Source organism: Euprymna scolopes, chromosome 14 (assembly GCF_053919585.1).
Source record: "Euprymna scolopes isolate OS-2025 chromosome 14, ASM5391958v1, whole genome shotgun sequence".
NCBI classification, from domain to species: Eukaryota; Metazoa; Mollusca; class Cephalopoda; order Sepiida; family Sepiolidae; genus Euprymna; species Euprymna scolopes.
This window is the reverse complement of record NC_136495.1, coordinates 156,414,941-156,433,614: the sequence shown is the minus strand read 5'-3', so window position 1 is coordinate 156,433,614 and position 18,674 is coordinate 156,414,941. Positions and strand designations below refer to the sequence as shown.

Here is an 18,674-nt window from a genome sequence, read left to right as displayed (position 1 = left end):
TTCGAAGGTACTATTTGCGACCAAAAAGGCGGGGGGGGGCAAAAGCATTATTTTAATATGTACGAAAAAATAATTTAACAAAAAAATAATATTTAGTGGAGAAAATAATAAATAAAAATTAAATTAAATAAAAATAAAATAAAAATTAAATAAAAATAAAATAAAAATTAAATTAAATAAAAATAAAATAAAAGTATGAATCAAAAATTTACCCAAAGAAAAAAAAAATTAAAAAAAGAAAATAAATTCACGCGCGATTAAAAATAAAGTCTGAGATATATATACGAAGAAAGTGAAAGAAAATGTTTCGAGAAAGCAATCATTAATATTAATATTTATATTTCCAGTTTTAATGTTAAATCCTGCGACTTTGTAGTTGGGTTCGAATCCTTCGACCAGCAATAATTATTACTTCCTGCACTGATGATTGCGAAAGCATTAAACACTAGTGTCTGTAGGTATAAAAATAATTATTAATATTTAAATTTATATATGTGTGCGTGTGCGTGTGTGTGAGTGTGTGTGTGTGTTTGTGCGAGTGTGTGTTTGTAGTAGTGTGTGTGTTTACCATTATGTTGCAATGATAACCATTTGACTACAAAAATCATTGTGACGAGTTTCTAACCGTATTTATTTAGTCTATATATAAAAGTGAGAAGGTGTGTATGTGTATGTGTATGTGTGTGTGTGTGACGACACTTCTCAACCTATATATTCAACAAATTTTTGATCTACAAAATTAAAATTTAGTATATAGGGCATTAAAGCACGTGAAAAACTTTTTAATTGATTTTCATCCAGAAAAGGGGATGCTAAGGGGTCAAAATTAAAAAATTGGAGGGTCATCGGATTTTATCTGTGTCAAGCTGGCTTAATGGTTATCGTACTTGACTTACTATCTTTTGGCTTTGATTTTGATCTTCGAGTATTTTTTTTTTTACTTACAAGAAGTAAACTGTTTAGGAAAAGCATACTCGTATGCACATGTCTCAGTTTATTTCCGTTTTTTTTTGTTGTTTGTTTGTTTGTTTTCATTTTTTTAAAGGAATTTATCGTTACATTTAATACTGGGCAACGCCGGGTACATATTCTAGCATATAAATAAAAAAAAATTAGCCATTTCGATGGATCCTACCATTTTTGTGTGTGGGCGGGAGGTTATATATACAATACATATTTATGCAATGGTGTAGATTGCGGCCAAGTTAGAAGTTCAGATCATTATCAGCTGAAGTGAACAGGTTTTATGTCGGAAGATTCATAACCAAAATGTTTTATAGTGTTGATATGCCGCATAACGAAGTATCACAAATCCAATGCTGAAACAAGAAATGATCTCAGACACACAACATTAGTGACGTGTAGTATTACTTACGTAACAATATCCGCAATTCATTTCGCAACATGTTGCGATCAAGTGTGAAAATATGATAATTCTAACTCACCTGTAGATTAAGAAAAATGTCGTAGAGTTTAATGAACGAGGGTTCGTTGTCAATGCTTTCCCATTTGTCGAAAGCATTATTTTTGCCTGAAAGCGAAAACAAAACATAGTTAACGTTTAGAATGTTTGTGATAAAAAAACAACTGTACAAACCACACGAAAACAAAACAAACAAAACATATCAAATACAAACTACCGCTTTATTTTGTCAAAACACACATGAAAGTGTCTGCAAAATGCACACGCGCGAAAGATTCTGTATAACTACTCTTATAAATTTGTTGTTTTTTTTGTGTGTATTGATATTTATATAAAAAACACTTTTTTCTATATACTAGCATTTCAGCCCGGCGTTGCCCGGGTGTTTGGAGGTGTATATTGAGCAAAAAAAAAAAAACGCGGTCAATTTTTTTTAACTTTGACCCCTATTATGACACCTTAACATTTATTGTTTTGGGCTCAAATCAAATTAGACCCATGTCCAAGGATCTAAATATCTAAAATTTCAAGTGTTTAGACTCAAAATTGGCGGAGGAGTTTGGTAGAGTTCTCAAAGGTCAAATCGTTGAACTTTGACCCCTTAACAGCCAACTTTCTGGCCGAAAACGGATTACAAAGATTTTTCCAAATCTCAGTACCCTGTATATCAAATTTCGAGTCTGTAGACTGAAAATTGACAGAGTTATTGCATAGGAAAATGTATACAGACACACACACACACAGACACACACACAGACACGTCCACTTTTATATATATAATAGATTTAAAAAGAAAATACAAGTTTGTTATATATGGGTCGTTGAATTGCATTCATCTGCAAAAGACCTAGCTAATTTGCATATTCTTTTGAACATTCATTTTACTTCCAGATTATGCATATTTCCGGTTTTTATATGGAATGATCATCTTTAATTAATTATTACGTGTATTTATATTCATGCAATATTCTATATGATTTATATTTGCATAATATTTGCGTAAAATGTTTAGAGTAAACACAACCCTTCTTATATATATTTATGTATGCGTATAGATATTTGTTTAAAAAGCTGCCTACCAAACTCCTCTGTCAGTTTTTGGTTTACAGACATGAAACTTAATATATGGGGTATTCGAATCCATGCAAAACTTTACATTTGAGTTTTAACCGTGGGAAATCGGTGCAAAAGTATGAAAATTAAAGATATGGAATTTGCCAGATGAAGGTCAAACGACGGCATTACAAACATGCATGTGTAACGTAATAGCTATTGGTTCATATTTTAATTTTTAGCCTTGCAGCAAACATGTTTCATAGCTGGGGCATTAAAATCAAAGAAAAGCTAAACGTTTTTATTTTGATTCCCGGTGGTGGCGCACGAGTCATTTTTAATTTTTTTTTAAATCATTACTATATATTAGATCCAATATAATATAATAATTAATACGAAATCTGCATTAATCAAAATATCATATTTAAGCGTATATTACGACCGGGCAATACCGGGCAGCCTTCTAGTAAAAGGAAAACGCAATTGCAACTCTCTTCCGATTTTCGAATTTTATGATCATGCCCATGTTTCTTTATTTTCTTTTAAAGTTGATAAGTTCCTTTTCTGATGAGTTAAGAGTGGAATAAATTCAAAGATTGACATAATAATTACATGAATAATTATGTGCTACGAAACAGGTGCTGTCAAGAATTGAACATTTCAACATGCCTAAAGAAATAAAGCGTAAGATGGAAAACCTTGTTGGTTCGGGTTTAGGTTCTTCCAAGTCCCAAAACTACCGACCAGCTTTAATAATTACTAAATGTACAACAAGTATAAACGACAAGAATTTATTAACAAACATGAAAACATGACAACACTGCAATTCAGAACATTAAGGTAAAAAGATTACTCACTTCAATAGTGGGGTTTACGGGAGGAGTGAGGACTGTATTCTAGAGTTGTACTCTGTCTGTCCAACATTGTCTTTTAGGAGAAGAACTTTTTGCGTCCGTGCCTCATGTGTACGGACTCTCCTCTTCTTTTTTCAAGGGACCTCACTCCTTACCCTACACCGGTAATCCGGTGCTCTTATTTTTCCCCCTACAACCTCTTCAAATTTGGAATATAGACATTTTGTCATATACATATGACGCAATAAAGACGAAACGTTGATGAACACATAAATCGGTTTGTTCCTTTTTATTTCTCTATTTTGTCGGAATACTATTTCCATTATTCTCATATATATATATATATATATATATATATATATATATATATATATATATATATATATATATATCAATAAAGAAAGAAAATGACGATATAAAACTATATAGTAATATATGTAGATTCATTCATTTATTCAATAAGGATAATACATCAATTAGGGTGTAAGGTAAATGAGAACTTTTTATACCGTGGTATTTCGAAGGCTAATGCTTCTCATCAGAAGAGGAGATAAAATGCTAGGTATGCGACGTCTAGCGGTAGTTACATTAGGAGCAAAAACAAATATTGAGGCTGTTTGGGCGAACTAAATTTATCTATGTGATATAGGAGGAGTTTTTATTAGGTATATAGCATATTTGTCATGGTGGTACTGTGTCTATGTCCGTGCCTTGTTCGGGGTGAAAATGCAATTAAAAATATCTCTATCTCATTCAAATTGGTCTATTTTTCGTTAGTTTTCGCCACTGTGTAATTGACATTAATATACTTTATTTCCGTTCATTATTTATAAAACCCTTTTGCAGATAAGAAAGTCGTTATGGCGAAAACATACATTTGGGGCGGTAGTATCGATTAGCATACAGCCAAACGATATCGTAAAATTATATTTACTAAATTAATCAATAATTTGCTAAATAGAATTAAAAATAGTTCGGCATAATCACGTTGACACACCGATTCTCGTTAGATCACCGAAGTTAAGCAACGTTGAACCTGGTCAGTACGAGATGGGTGACTAATTTAGGAATTCCAGGCGCTGTATGTAGGAGGACGTCGACACCTCCCTGCAAAAAGTTGCAAAAACCTAACGTCGCCATCTCCCCTAACGGGGATATACATGCGACTGGGGACCGCTTGTGAATTTCATACTCCCATGAAACTTCCCCGTTTGGTGAAAGTCGGTTAAACCTGCACAGGTTTAGTGCTGTTTCCATTCCCCCCCCCTTTTTTTTACACGGTGGTCACCACTTATCAAGGCCCGGAAGCCACTCAGGGATAAGGGTTATTGCAAGTACAGTACGTTAGTGTGGAGATTTGATGAAGTGTTTACTAAAGGGGGCGGTTCATTAGGAATTTGTTAACGTTGGACTTGAACACATCCAAGTTGTAGTCCGGTGGGAAGCAGGCAGACGGAACAGAGTTCCACAGGCGTGCAGTTCTAAGAAAGAAGCTTTGTTCATGGAATCTACGTTTTGATTTAGGCACAGATAAAGAGTGGGGGGAAATTTTTCACAGTGGATTCAGCTAGACGGGTGTTTTTCGTGAGAGATTGGCGAGGGGGGACCAGAGATTGGAGTTCAGACGAGCACCTGCCATGGAAATAACGATAAAATAAGGATAGGCTCGCAACGTCTCTTCTGTGAGAGAGAGAGGTTGCAGGGTAGAGAAAAAGGGCATCCTCCACTAAGCCACGAAGTCTATTTTATACTCTGTCAAGGCAGGATAGGCTGTTTTTAGCAGTTCCTGTCCAGATATGGCAACAGTATTCCATTATTGACAATTATTTTGCATCTATGTATTTATGTATTTATACGTGTATATTTTATTATTGACAATTATTTTGCATCTATGTATTTATGTATTTATACGTGTATATTTTATTATTGATAATTATTTTGCATCTATGTATTTATGTATTCATACGTGTATATTGTATTATTGACAATTATTTTGCATCTATGTATTTATGTATTCATACGTGTATACTTTATTATTGACAATTATTTTGCATCTATGTATTTATGTATTCATACGTGTATATTATATTATTGACAATTATTTTGCATCTATGTATTTATGTATTCATACGTGTATATTGTATTATTGATAATTATTTTGCATCTATGTATTTATGTATTCATACGTGTATATTGTATTATTGACAATTATTTTGCATTTATGTATTTATGTATTTATACGTGTATATTCTATTATTGATAATTATTTTGCATCTATGTATTTATATATTCATACGTGTATATTGTATTATTGATAATTATTTTGCATCTATGTATTTATATATTCATACGTGTATGTTGTATTATTGACAATTATTTTGCATTTATGTATTTATGTATTTATACGTGTTTATTGTATTATTGACAATTATTTTGCATCTACGTATTTATGTATTTATACGTGTATATTATATTATTGACAATTATTTTGCATCTATGTATTTATATATTCATACGTGTATATTGTATTATTGACAATTATTTTGCATCTATGTATTTATGTATTCATACGTGTATATTGTATTATTGACAATTATTTTGCATCTATGTATTTATATATTCATACGTGTATATTGTATTATTGACAATTATTTTGCATCTATGTATTTATGTATTTATACGTGTATATTGTATTATTGACAATTATTTTGCATCTATGTATTTATATATTCATACGTGTATATTATATTATTGACAATTATTTTGCATCTATGTATTTATATATTCATACGTGTATATTGTATTATTGACAATTATTTTGCATCTATGTATTTATATATTCATACGTGTATATTGTATTATTGACAATTTTTTGGCGTCTATGTATTTATATATTCATACGTGTATATTGTATTATTGACAATTTTTTTGCATCTATGTATTAATATATTCATACGTGTATATTGTATTATTGACAATTATTTTGCATCTACGTATTTATATATTCATACGTGTATATTGTATTATTGACAATTATTTTGCATCTATGTATTTATATATTCATACGTGTATATTGTATTATTGACAATTATTTTGCATCTATGTATTTATGTATTAATACGTGTATATTGTATTATTGACAATTATTTTGCATCTATGTATTTATATATTCATACGTGTATATTGTATTATTGACAATTATTTTGCATCTACGTATTTATGTATTCATACCTGTATATTGTATTATTGACAATTATTTTGCATCTATGTATTTATGTATTCATACGTGTATATTGTATTATTGACAATTATTTTGCATCTATGTATTTATATATTCATACGTGTATATTGTATTATTGACAATTATTTTGCATCTATGTATTTATGTATTTATACGTGTATATTGTATTATTGACAATTATTTTGCATCTACGTATTTATGTATTCATACGTGTATATTATATTATTGACAATTATTTTTCATCTACGTATTTATGTATTCATACGTGTATATAGTATTATTGACAATTATTTTGCATCTACGTATTTATGTATTTATACGTGTATATTATATTATTGACAATTATTTTGCATCTATGTATTTATATATTCATACGTGTATATTGTATTATTGACAATTTTTTGGCGTCTATGTATTTATATATTCATACGTGTATATTGTATTATTGACAATTTTTTTGCATCTATGTATTTATATATTCATACGTGTATATTGTATTATTGACAATTATTTTGCATCTACGTATTTATATATTCATACGTGTATATTGTATTATTGACAATTATTTTGCATCTACGTAGTTATGTATTCATACGTGTATATTGTATTATTGACAATTATTTTGCGTCTATGTATTTATGTATTTATACGTGTATATTGTATTATTGACAATTATTTTGCATCTATGTATTTATGTATTCATACGTGTATATTGTATTATTGACAATTATTTTGCATCTACGTATTTATGTATTCATACGTGTATATTATATTATTGACAATTATTTTTCATCTACGTATTTATGTATTCATACGTGTATATAGTATTATTGACAATTATTTTGCATCTACGTATTTATGTATTTATACGTGTATATTATATTATTGACAATTATTTTGCATCTATGTATTTATATATTCATACGTGTATATTGTATTATTGACAATTTTATTGCATCTATGTATTTATATATTCATACGTGTATATTGTATTATTGACAATTATGTTGCATCTATGTATTTATGTATTCATACGTGTATATTGTATTATTGACAATTATTTTGCATCTACGTATTTATGTATTCATACGTGTATATTGTATTATTGACAATTATTTTGCATCTATGTATTTATGTATTCATACGTGTATATTGTATTATTGACAATTATTTTGCATCTATGTATTTATGTATTCATACGTGTATATTGTATTATTGACAATTATTTTGCATCTATGTATTTATGTATTTATACGTGTATATTGTATTATTGACAATTATTTTGCATCTATGTATTATGTATTCATACGTGTGTATTGTATTATTGACAATTATTTTGCATCTATGTATTTATATATTCATACGTGTATATTGTATTATTGACAATTATTTTGCATCTATGTATTTATGTATTTATACGTGTATATTATATCATTGACAATTATTTTGCATCTATGTATTTATATATTCATACGTGTTTATTGTATTATTGACAATTATTTTGCATCTACGTATTTATGTATTTATACGTGTATATTATATTATTGACAATTATTTTGCATCTATGTATTTATATATTCATACGTGTATATTGTATTATTGACAATTATTTTGCATCTATGTATTTATGTATTCATACGTGTATATTGTATTATTGACAATTATTTTGCATCTATGTATTTATATATTCATACGTGTATATTGTATTATTGACAATTATTTTGCATCTATGTATTTATGTATTTATACGTGTATATTGTATTATTGACAATTATTTTGCATCTATGTATTTATATATTCATACGTGTATATTGTATTATTGACAATTATTTTGCATCTATGTATTTATATATTCATACGTGTATATTGTATTATTGACAATTATTTTGCATCTATGTATTTATGTATTTATACGTGTATATTATATTATTGACAATTATTTTGCATCTATGTATTTATATATTCATACGTGTATATTGTATTATTGACAATTATTTTGCATCTATGTATTTATATATTCATACGTGTATATTGTATTATTGACAATTATTTTGCATCTATGTATTTATATATTCATACGTGTATATTGTATTATTGACAATTTTTTGGCGTCTATGTATTTATATATTCATACGTGTATATTGTATTATTGACAATTTTTTTGCATCTATGTATTAATATATTCATACGTGTATATTGTATTATTGACAATTATTTTGCATCTACGTATTTATATATTCATACGTGTATATTGTATTATTGACAATTATTTTGCATCTATGTATTTATATATTCATACGTGTATATTGTATTATTGACAATTATTTTGCATCTATGTATTTATGTATTAATACGTGTATATTGTATTATTGACAATTATTTTGCATCTATGTATTTATATATTCATACGTGTATATTGTATTATTGACAATTATTTTGCATCTACGTATTTATGTATTCATACCTGTATATTGTATTATTGACAATTATTTTGCATCTATGTATTTATGTATTCATACGTGTATATTGTATTATTGACAATTATTTTGCATCTATGTATTTATATATTCATACGTGTATATTGTATTATTGACAATTATTTTGCATCTATGTATTTATGTATTTATACGTGTATATTGTATTATTGACAATTATTTTGCATCTACGTATTTATGTATTCATACGTGTATATTATATTATTGACAATTATTTTTCATCTACGTATTTATGTATTCATACGTGTATATAGTATTATTGACAATTATTTTGCATCTACGTATTTATGTATTTATACGTGTATATTATATTATTGACAATTATTTTGCATCTATGTATTTATATATTCATACGTGTATATTGTATTATTGACAATTTTTTGGCGTCTATGTATTTATATATTCATACGTGTATATTGTATTATTGACAATTTTTTTGCATCTATGTATTTATATATTCATACGTGTATATTGTATTATTGACAATTATTTTGCATCTACGTATTTATATATTCATACGTGTATATTGTATTATTGACAATTATTTTGCATCTACGTAGTTATGTATTCATACGTGTATATTGTATTATTGACAATTATTTTGCGTCTATGTATTTATGTATTTATACGTGTATATTGTATTATTGACAATTATTTTGCATCTATGTATTTATGTATTCATACGTGTATATTGTATTATTGACAATTATTTTGCATCTACGTATTTATGTATTCATACGTGTATATTATATTATTGACAATTATTTTTCATCTACGTATTTATGTATTCATACGTGTATATAGTATTATTGACAATTATTTTGCATCTACGTATTTATGTATTTATACGTGTATATTATATTATTGACAATTATTTTGCATCTATGTATTTATATATTCATACGTGTATATTGTATTATTGACAATTTTATTGCATCTATGTATTTATATATTCATACGTGTATATTGTATTATTGACAATTATGTTGCATCTATGTATTTATGTATTCATACGTGTATATTGTATTATTGACAATTATTTTGCATCTACGTATTTATGTATTCATACGTGTATATTGTATTATTGACAATTATTTTGCATCTATGTATTTATGTATTCATACGTGTATATTGTATTATTGACAATTATTTTGCATCTATGTATTTATGTATTCATACGTGTATATTGTATTATTGACAATTATTTTGCATCTATGTATTTATGTATTTATACGTGTATATTGTATTATTGACAATTATTTTGCATCTATGTATTATGTATTCATACGTGTGTATTGTATTATTGACAATTATTTTGCATCTATGTATTTATATATTCATTCGTGTATATTGTATTATTGACAATTATTTTGCATCGATGTATTTATATATTCACACGTGTTTATTGTATTATTGACAATTATTTTGCATCTACGTATTTATGTATTCATACGTGTGTATTGTATTATTGACAATTATTTTGCATCTATGTATTTATGTATTCATACGTGTATATTGTATTATTGACAATTATTTTGCATCTACGTATTTATGTATTCATACGTGTATATTATATTATTGACAATTATTTTGCATCTACGTATTTATGTATTCATACGTGTATATTGTATTATTGACAATTATTTTGCATCTATGTATTTATGTATTCATACGTGTATATTGTATTATTGACAATTATTTTGCATCTATGTATTTATGTATTCATACGTGTATATTGTATTATTGACAATTATTTTGCATCTACGTATTTATGTATTTATACGTGTATATTATATTATTGAAAATTATTTTGCATCTATGTATTTATGTATTTATACGTGTATATTTTATTATTGACAATTATTTTGCATCTATGTATTTATATATTCATACGTGTATATTTTATTATTGACAATTATTTTGCATCTATGTATTTATGTATTGATACGTGTATATTTTATTATTGGTAATTATTTTGCATCTATGTATTTATGTATTTATACGTGTATATTGTATTATTGACAATTATTTTGCATCTATGTATTTATGTATTCATACGTGTATATTGTATTATTGACAATTATTTTGCATCTATCTATTTATATATTCATACGTGTATATTGTATTATTGACAATTTTTTTGCATCTATGTATTTATGTATTTATACGTGTATATTGTATTATTGACAATTATTTTGCATCTATGTATTTATATATTCATACGTGTATATTGTATTATTGACAATTATTTTGCATCTATGTATTTATATATTCATACGTGTATATTGTATTATTGACAATTATTTTGCATCTATGTATTTATGTATTCATACGTGTATATTGTATTATTGACAATTATTTTGCATCTATGTATTTATATATTCATACGTGTATATTGTATTATTGACAATTATTTTGCATCTATGTATTTATATATTCATACGTGTATATTTTATTATTGACAATTATTTTGCATCTATGTATTTATGTATTGATACGTGTATATTTTATTATTGGTAATTATTTTGCATCTATGTATTTATGTATTTATACGTGTATATTGTATTATTGACAATTATTTTGAATCTATGTATTTATGTATTCATACGTGTATATTGTATTATTGACAATTATTTTGCATCTATCTATTTATATATTCATACGTGTATATTGTATTATTGACAATTTTTTTGCATCTATGTATTTATGTATTTATACGTGTATATTATATTATTGACAATTATTTTGCATCTATGTATTTATGTATTTATACGTGTATATTATATTATTGAAAATTATTTTGCATCTATGTATTTATGTATTTATACGTGTATATTATATTATTGAAAATTATTTTGCATCTATGTATTTATGTATTTATACGTGTATATTATATTATTGACAATTATTTTGCATCTACGTATTTATGTATTCATACGTGTATATTGTATTATTGAAAATTATTTTGCATCTACGTATTTATGTATTCATACGTGTATATTATATTATTGAAAATTATTTTGCATCTACGTATTTATGTATTCATACGTGTATATTATATTATTGACAATTATTTTGCATCTACGTATTTATGTATTTATACGTGTATATTATATTATTGACAATTATTTTGCATCTACGTATTTATGTATTCATACGTGTATATTATATTATTGAAAATTATTTTGCATCTACGTATTTATGTATTCATACGTGTATATTATATTATTGAAAATTATTTTGCATCTATGTATTTATTTATTTATACGTGTATATTATATTATTGACAATTATTTTGCATCTACGTATTTATGTATTTATACGTGTATATTATATTATTGAAAATTATTTTGCATCTACGTATTTATGTATTCATACGTGTATATTATATTATTGAAAATTATTTTGCATCTACGTATTTATGTATTCATACGTGTATATTATATTATTGAAAATTATTTTGCATCTACGTATTTATGTATTCATACGTGTATACAAAATGTGCACTGAAAATAATCAAGTGTATAATAATCATAAAAAATGAATTGCAAAAAGAAAATCTCACCCTTTTTCGTCTTTTGGTCGTCGCCATCTTTGATTCCTTCTGTGAAAGCCCGGCACAAGGCTAGAATGATAAATACACACACATTATTTACATATATATTAACATTCACACACGCATACAAACATACGCGTATATATATATATATATATATATATATATATATATATATATATATATATATATATATATTCCAGTTAGAAAGATATCCAAAATTAAGAATAATTGAATTCTAACAAGGGTCGTTTCCAGTTAAGGTTAACCTTGCTTCGCGCCAGTCATGGCAAAGTATATTTTTTCTCCTCTAAAATTACAAATGGCCTTGAACCCTTTTTAATTAAAAATTTTCTTTCCTGATGAAATCTATCATGATCGAAACGGTCTGCACATCGTAGCAATATATGACTGCATTTACATAAATAATTAAAGTATATATATATATGTATGAATGTATATATATATATATATATACATATATATATATATGTATGAATGTATATATATATATATATATATATATATATATATATATATATAGTAAGAGAGAGAGAGAAAGAAACGGATAGAGAAAATAGATTGATAGAGAGTGAGATAGAGATAGAGAGATACGTATATTGAAAACGTGAAAATCAACTTTTCAAAATCAGTATCGAGTCGAATCACGACAGCAGATTTTATACATTTTAAACATATTCGAGACTAATAAAGATGAAAGATATATATTATTTAATTGAAATTCATTATAGAGACGAGTTTTATTTATTTATTCTTTATTAGTAGTTGTTTCATGACGTGTCGGCCAACTATTCCTCTGGCCTTCGTCAGGTGGTAACCTCGACGGGATAGGAACTCAGAATCTCCTAACTGCATCGTTAGCAATTACTGCCTTCCATAGTCATTATTATCTGATCTTCCATGGTCGGGTCCGTACCGAATGGTATATATATTATTCAATTGGAATTCATTATTTATTAATTTAATAATGCAGACGAAGGCCTGAGGAATAGTTGGCTGAAACGTCATGAAACAACTAAGAAAGATGAGGATAATAGTCCGCAATAAATAAATAAAAGAGATAATGGCTTTTATTAATTAAGTCTATTTCTTAATCCGATCGAGTTACTTTTTTTTCACTTGTTCTTCTTTCTGTATTTGATGGAAACGGGACGCACTCAAATCAATTGTGTTCCTCTCTCTCTCTCTCTCTCTCTCTCTCTCTCTCTCTCTCTCTCTCTCTCTCTCTGCCTGTCTCTCTCCACTTCTCTCTCGCTCGCTCTCTCTCTCTAAATTTGAGATAGCAAAGTACTTTAACGGTGAATGCTCTGACGAACTGCAAGCACTCGCACCCCCTTGACGTAAATACCCTCGACAAACCCGACAAGCAGCTAAATCCCACCCCTTCACAGTAGAAATCCCTAGATGTAAGAGAGCTTTCTACTCCAGTAGTTTCTTCCCCAGAACCGCTAGACTTTGGAATTCCCTTCCGGGTTCCTGCTTCCCCAACTGTACTAACATTCAGAAGTTCAAGTGTAACGTGAACCGACACCTTGCTGCCCAACCCCCTACATATTACCCTTGCAGATTATGTCCCTGATAGTAGCCCCCTACATCAAAGTGACAACGTCCCTTGTTTGGGATGAAAATGTAATTTTTTTTTTAAATTGTCTGGACAGACTGACTTCCCGACCTAAAATGCACCAAACATTGATGTTATTGTTTCTCTTTTCTTACTTTTTGCAAAACTCAATCATGTTATGCAAAGCCAAAAAGAAAACCAAGTTTCCTCCACAAAACAACCAAACCAAGCAAACCTTCTGGCATGAAGTATCATGTAAGGATATAATAAAGTTTAAGCATAAAATCATTTGCGAAAATGACTGCTTTCGACATTAAATAACTTGAAAACGGTTGATAGCATAAAACAAAGCACTTGAATAAAACGATTTGCTTGGGTCTGCCACATTTACGTCTGTTTTGTATGTGATACATAAGTTGTGGTCTGTCACATTTACGTCTGTTTTGTATGTGATGCTTAACTTGTGGTCTGTCACATTTACGTCTGTTTCGTATGTGATGCTTAAGTTATGGTCTGTCACATTTACGTCTGTTTCGTATGTGATGCTTAAGTTATGGTCTGTCACATTTACGTCTGTTTTGTATGTGATACATAAGTTGTGGTCTGTCACATTTACGTCTGTTTTGTATGTGATGCTTAACTTGTGGTCTGTCACATTTACGTCTGTTTCGTATGTGATGCTTAAGTTATGGTCTGTCACATTTACGTCTGTTTCGTATGTGATGCTTAAGTTATGGTCTGCCACATTTACGTCTGTTTTGTATGTGATACATAAGTTGTGGTCTGTCACATTTACGTCTGTTTTGTATGTGATGCTTAACTTGTGGTCTGTCACATTTACGTCTGTTTCGTATGTGATGCTTAAGTTATGGTCTGTCACATTTACGTCTGTTTCGTATGTGATGCTTAAGTTATGGTCTGTCACATTTACGTCTGTTTTGTATGTGATACTTAAGTTGTGGTCTGTCACATTTACGTCCGTTTTGTATGTGATACTTAAGTTGTGGTCTGTCACATTTACGTCTGTTTTGTATGTGATGCTTAAGATGTGGTCTGTCACATTTACGCCTGTTTTGTATGTGATGCTTAAGTTATGGTCTGTCACATTTACGTCTGTTTCGTATGTGATGCTTAAGTTGTGGTCTGTCACATTTACGTCTGTTTTGTATGTGATGCTTAAGTTTGAAATACCTTTTGCTGTGGTTTGTCACATTTAAGTCTGAAATAGCATTTTCTTTATTTTGTAACGCTTACGTTTGAAATGTCATTTTCGGTGGTCTGCCACACTTAACCTTGAAATAGCATTTTCTTTGGTATGTAATGCTTAAGTTTTAAATAGCATTTTAAGTGACCGTTCACACATAAGAGACCGTCGGTCTCAGTGACGCTTATGCATTTAAATTACTAAACGCGCAGATTGAATGGACGCATGTTAAGAATGTGCAGATTGAGTGGACGCGTGTAAAGAATGCTTGTACTCGTTTCAAAATACAAAACACCTTTAAACGAGCCATAAAGTAAATATTTCAAAAATGCGCTCAATGTTATTTCTGCAGATTTAATTTCGTTGGCATTTTCCGCCGGTGAGACAAAAAGGCTGCCATGTTACAAGAGAAGTCTCGGCCGCATCAGAAGATAATCGTGACATAAAAAGTGTAACAATTTTAATCATTTCACGTTTTTAAAACCGCACCTTGATTCCAAACATTTCCGATTGCATCAACAATAAACAAGAGAAAAACATAATATACGTATTAGAACTTCTCGTTTATACTCTTCAAAAACGAGTCGAAAATAGGGCGACGTGGCTACTCCTTTTCACTCTCAAATTAAAAAAAGTTGAACTTCAAATAAAAAGAAAAATTCTCGTCATCCAGTGCTCTCATTAATATTAGTATTAAACGAAAATTTCTGAACAAACAAACAAACAAAAAAACAAAACCCAGTTATTTAAAACGTTTGTTACTATTTACTCGGATTCCCACGAGAGCAGAGTATTAAACACATGATGTTATTTTTAACACGTAGAAACTCCTGTTTCCCCCAAAAAAAGAGAGCATAAGGATAAAGGAGTGGCAGGTGCGCGATGACACAATACCGTGATGACAAGTAATGATGGCGGAAGTTTGGCAAAATTTAATTATTTAAGAGGACGGCTCAATAAAATATTTCTTCACATTAGACTTGAAAACGATCACGTTGTAATCAGCTGGGAAGCAGCCCCACAATATTTTGTTCTTCAGACAGATAGCTATAGGAAAAAAAAAAATTTTCCTCGCGGAAGTTTCGTTGAGTTTTAGGCACAGAGAGGAGAAAGGAAAATTATTGACAGTTGTTGTGGTTAAACGAGTTTTTGTTGTCTTACAGAGTACAGAAAAGATGAAAGCTAGTATCAGAACAGGTACCACACTTTTCTCCTATTGATTCAGATCATTTTTCATTCTTTCCATGCAGCCTCGCATTCCTATTAGAGACATTGCCGGTCTGTTACGGTTGAAATGTTTGTTACGTTTGAGTTGTTTTAATCACGTATAAACTTAAAGAAAAAAAAGTTGTTTTAATCACGTATAAACTTAAAGAAAAAAAAGTTGTTATAATCACGTATAAACTTAAAGAAAAAAAAGCTACACAGCCAACCACTATGAAAGTAGATATATCAATGGTGATTATCGTTCTGAATATGTGACTAAACATTGGATTGAATCAAGAGTTATTAAAATTATTAAAATTATTAAAAATTATTAAAGATTATTAAAATTATTAAAAATTATTAAAGATTATTAAAATTATTAAAAATTATTAAAGATTATTAAAATTATTAAAACTATTAAAAATGATTAACATTATTAAAGATTATTAAAATTATTAAAAATATTAAAATTATTAAAAATTATTAAAGATTATTAAAATTATTAAAAATATTAAAAATGATTAACATTATTAAAGACTATTAAAATTATTAAAAATATTAAAAATGATTAACATTATTAAAGACTATTAAAGTTATAAAAGATGCAAAAGTTCTAATTAACTAACTTCTCCAGGTGGCAAAATTACACACACAATAGTTTTTTGCGTGTGGTTATGAAATCCTCCCCCATCCCCCTACTATGCTGACCTTGCACACTCTGATTTTCACCTCTTCCGAACCATGAAGTTGTTTTTGAAAGGAAAGCGTTTCCCAGATGATGCAGCCTTGATTTCTGAAGTCACGTCGTAGTTGGATGACCAACATGGGGTGTTCTACAAAAACGGTCTCCAGAGCTGCATCAAACGATGGGAGAAATGCATAACTCTGGGTGGTTCCTATGTAGAGAAAGACTAATAACTGTGCCAAGTTTCGTTGCTCTACTGCTATGGGAAGTGAGTCAGGGGCATTACTTATTGCACGCCCCTCGTATTATATATATTTTTTATATATGTTATATATACATATGTTATATATATTATATATATTATGTATCTTCTCTCTCTCTATATATAATGTATATTATATATATATATTATGTATATTATATATATATATATATTATGTATATTATATATATATTTTGTATATTATATATATATATTATGTATATTATATATATATTATGTATATTATATATATATATATATATATATATATATATATATATATACATGTGCACATATATATTATTAAGCTGGTCTGCAGTTTGATTTGTTGCTGGCTATCTTGCTCTTGCTTGTTGCTGGATGTCAACATTCTAAACAGAGAGAGAGAGAGAGAGAGAGAGAGAGAGATTTAGCTGTCGTACAAAGCTAAAACTCTGTAACATCACCTTTGTATAGATACTCCCTCAGGCATTTGTCTATAAAAAAGTCCTGTGGCGATATAAAAAATAGCTGTGACGTGTGTAGGCCTGAAATGCTGGATGCATGTAACAATTGATCTGCCATCATTATATGTAACTATGTATATATGTATGTATGTATATGTGTATATATATTTATATATGTACATGTGTGTATATGTATTTATATCTATGTGTATATGTATGTATATGTGTGTATATATGTTTGTGTGTGTATGTATATACATTTATATATTTTTGTATGCATGTATATGCATATATGCATATATGGGTTTATGTGTATGTATGCCCATATATGTGTATGTGTGTATGTATATGTCTGTGTATATGTGCCTGTATATGTGTATGTGTATATATGCATGTATCTGTGTAAGTGTATGAATGCATATATATGTATGTGTATGTATATGTAGGTAAGTGTATGTATATATATATGCATATGTGTACGTATATGTATGTGTATGTGTAAGTATATGTGTGTATGTATTTGTATATGTGTGTATATGTGGATGTATATGTATGTATATGTGTATGCATGCATGTGAGTATGTATATGTATGTATGTGTATTATGCATTGTGTATGTATATAGGTATATATGAACGTATGTTTGTAGATATATATGTATGTATGCG

The 18,674-nt window shown here is 28.2% G+C and overlaps 1 protein-coding gene across 1 annotated transcript in view; it reads right to left on the bottom strand.

The window, feature by feature from the left end:
• Window positions 1-18,674, bottom strand: part of LOC145293302 (ras-related protein Rap-1-like) — a 301,709-nt gene that overhangs the window by 18,746 nt on the left and 264,289 nt on the right. Inside the window, exons 2-3 of the mRNA XM_080139935.1 lie at window positions 12,632-12,691; window positions 1,446-1,531 (exon numbers count right to left, since the gene is read on the bottom strand). Coding sequence (XP_079996061.1) covers window positions 1,446-1,531; window positions 12,632-12,691 — 146 coding nt within the window. The remainder of the gene's footprint in view (window positions 1-1,445; window positions 1,532-12,631; window positions 12,692-18,674) is intronic.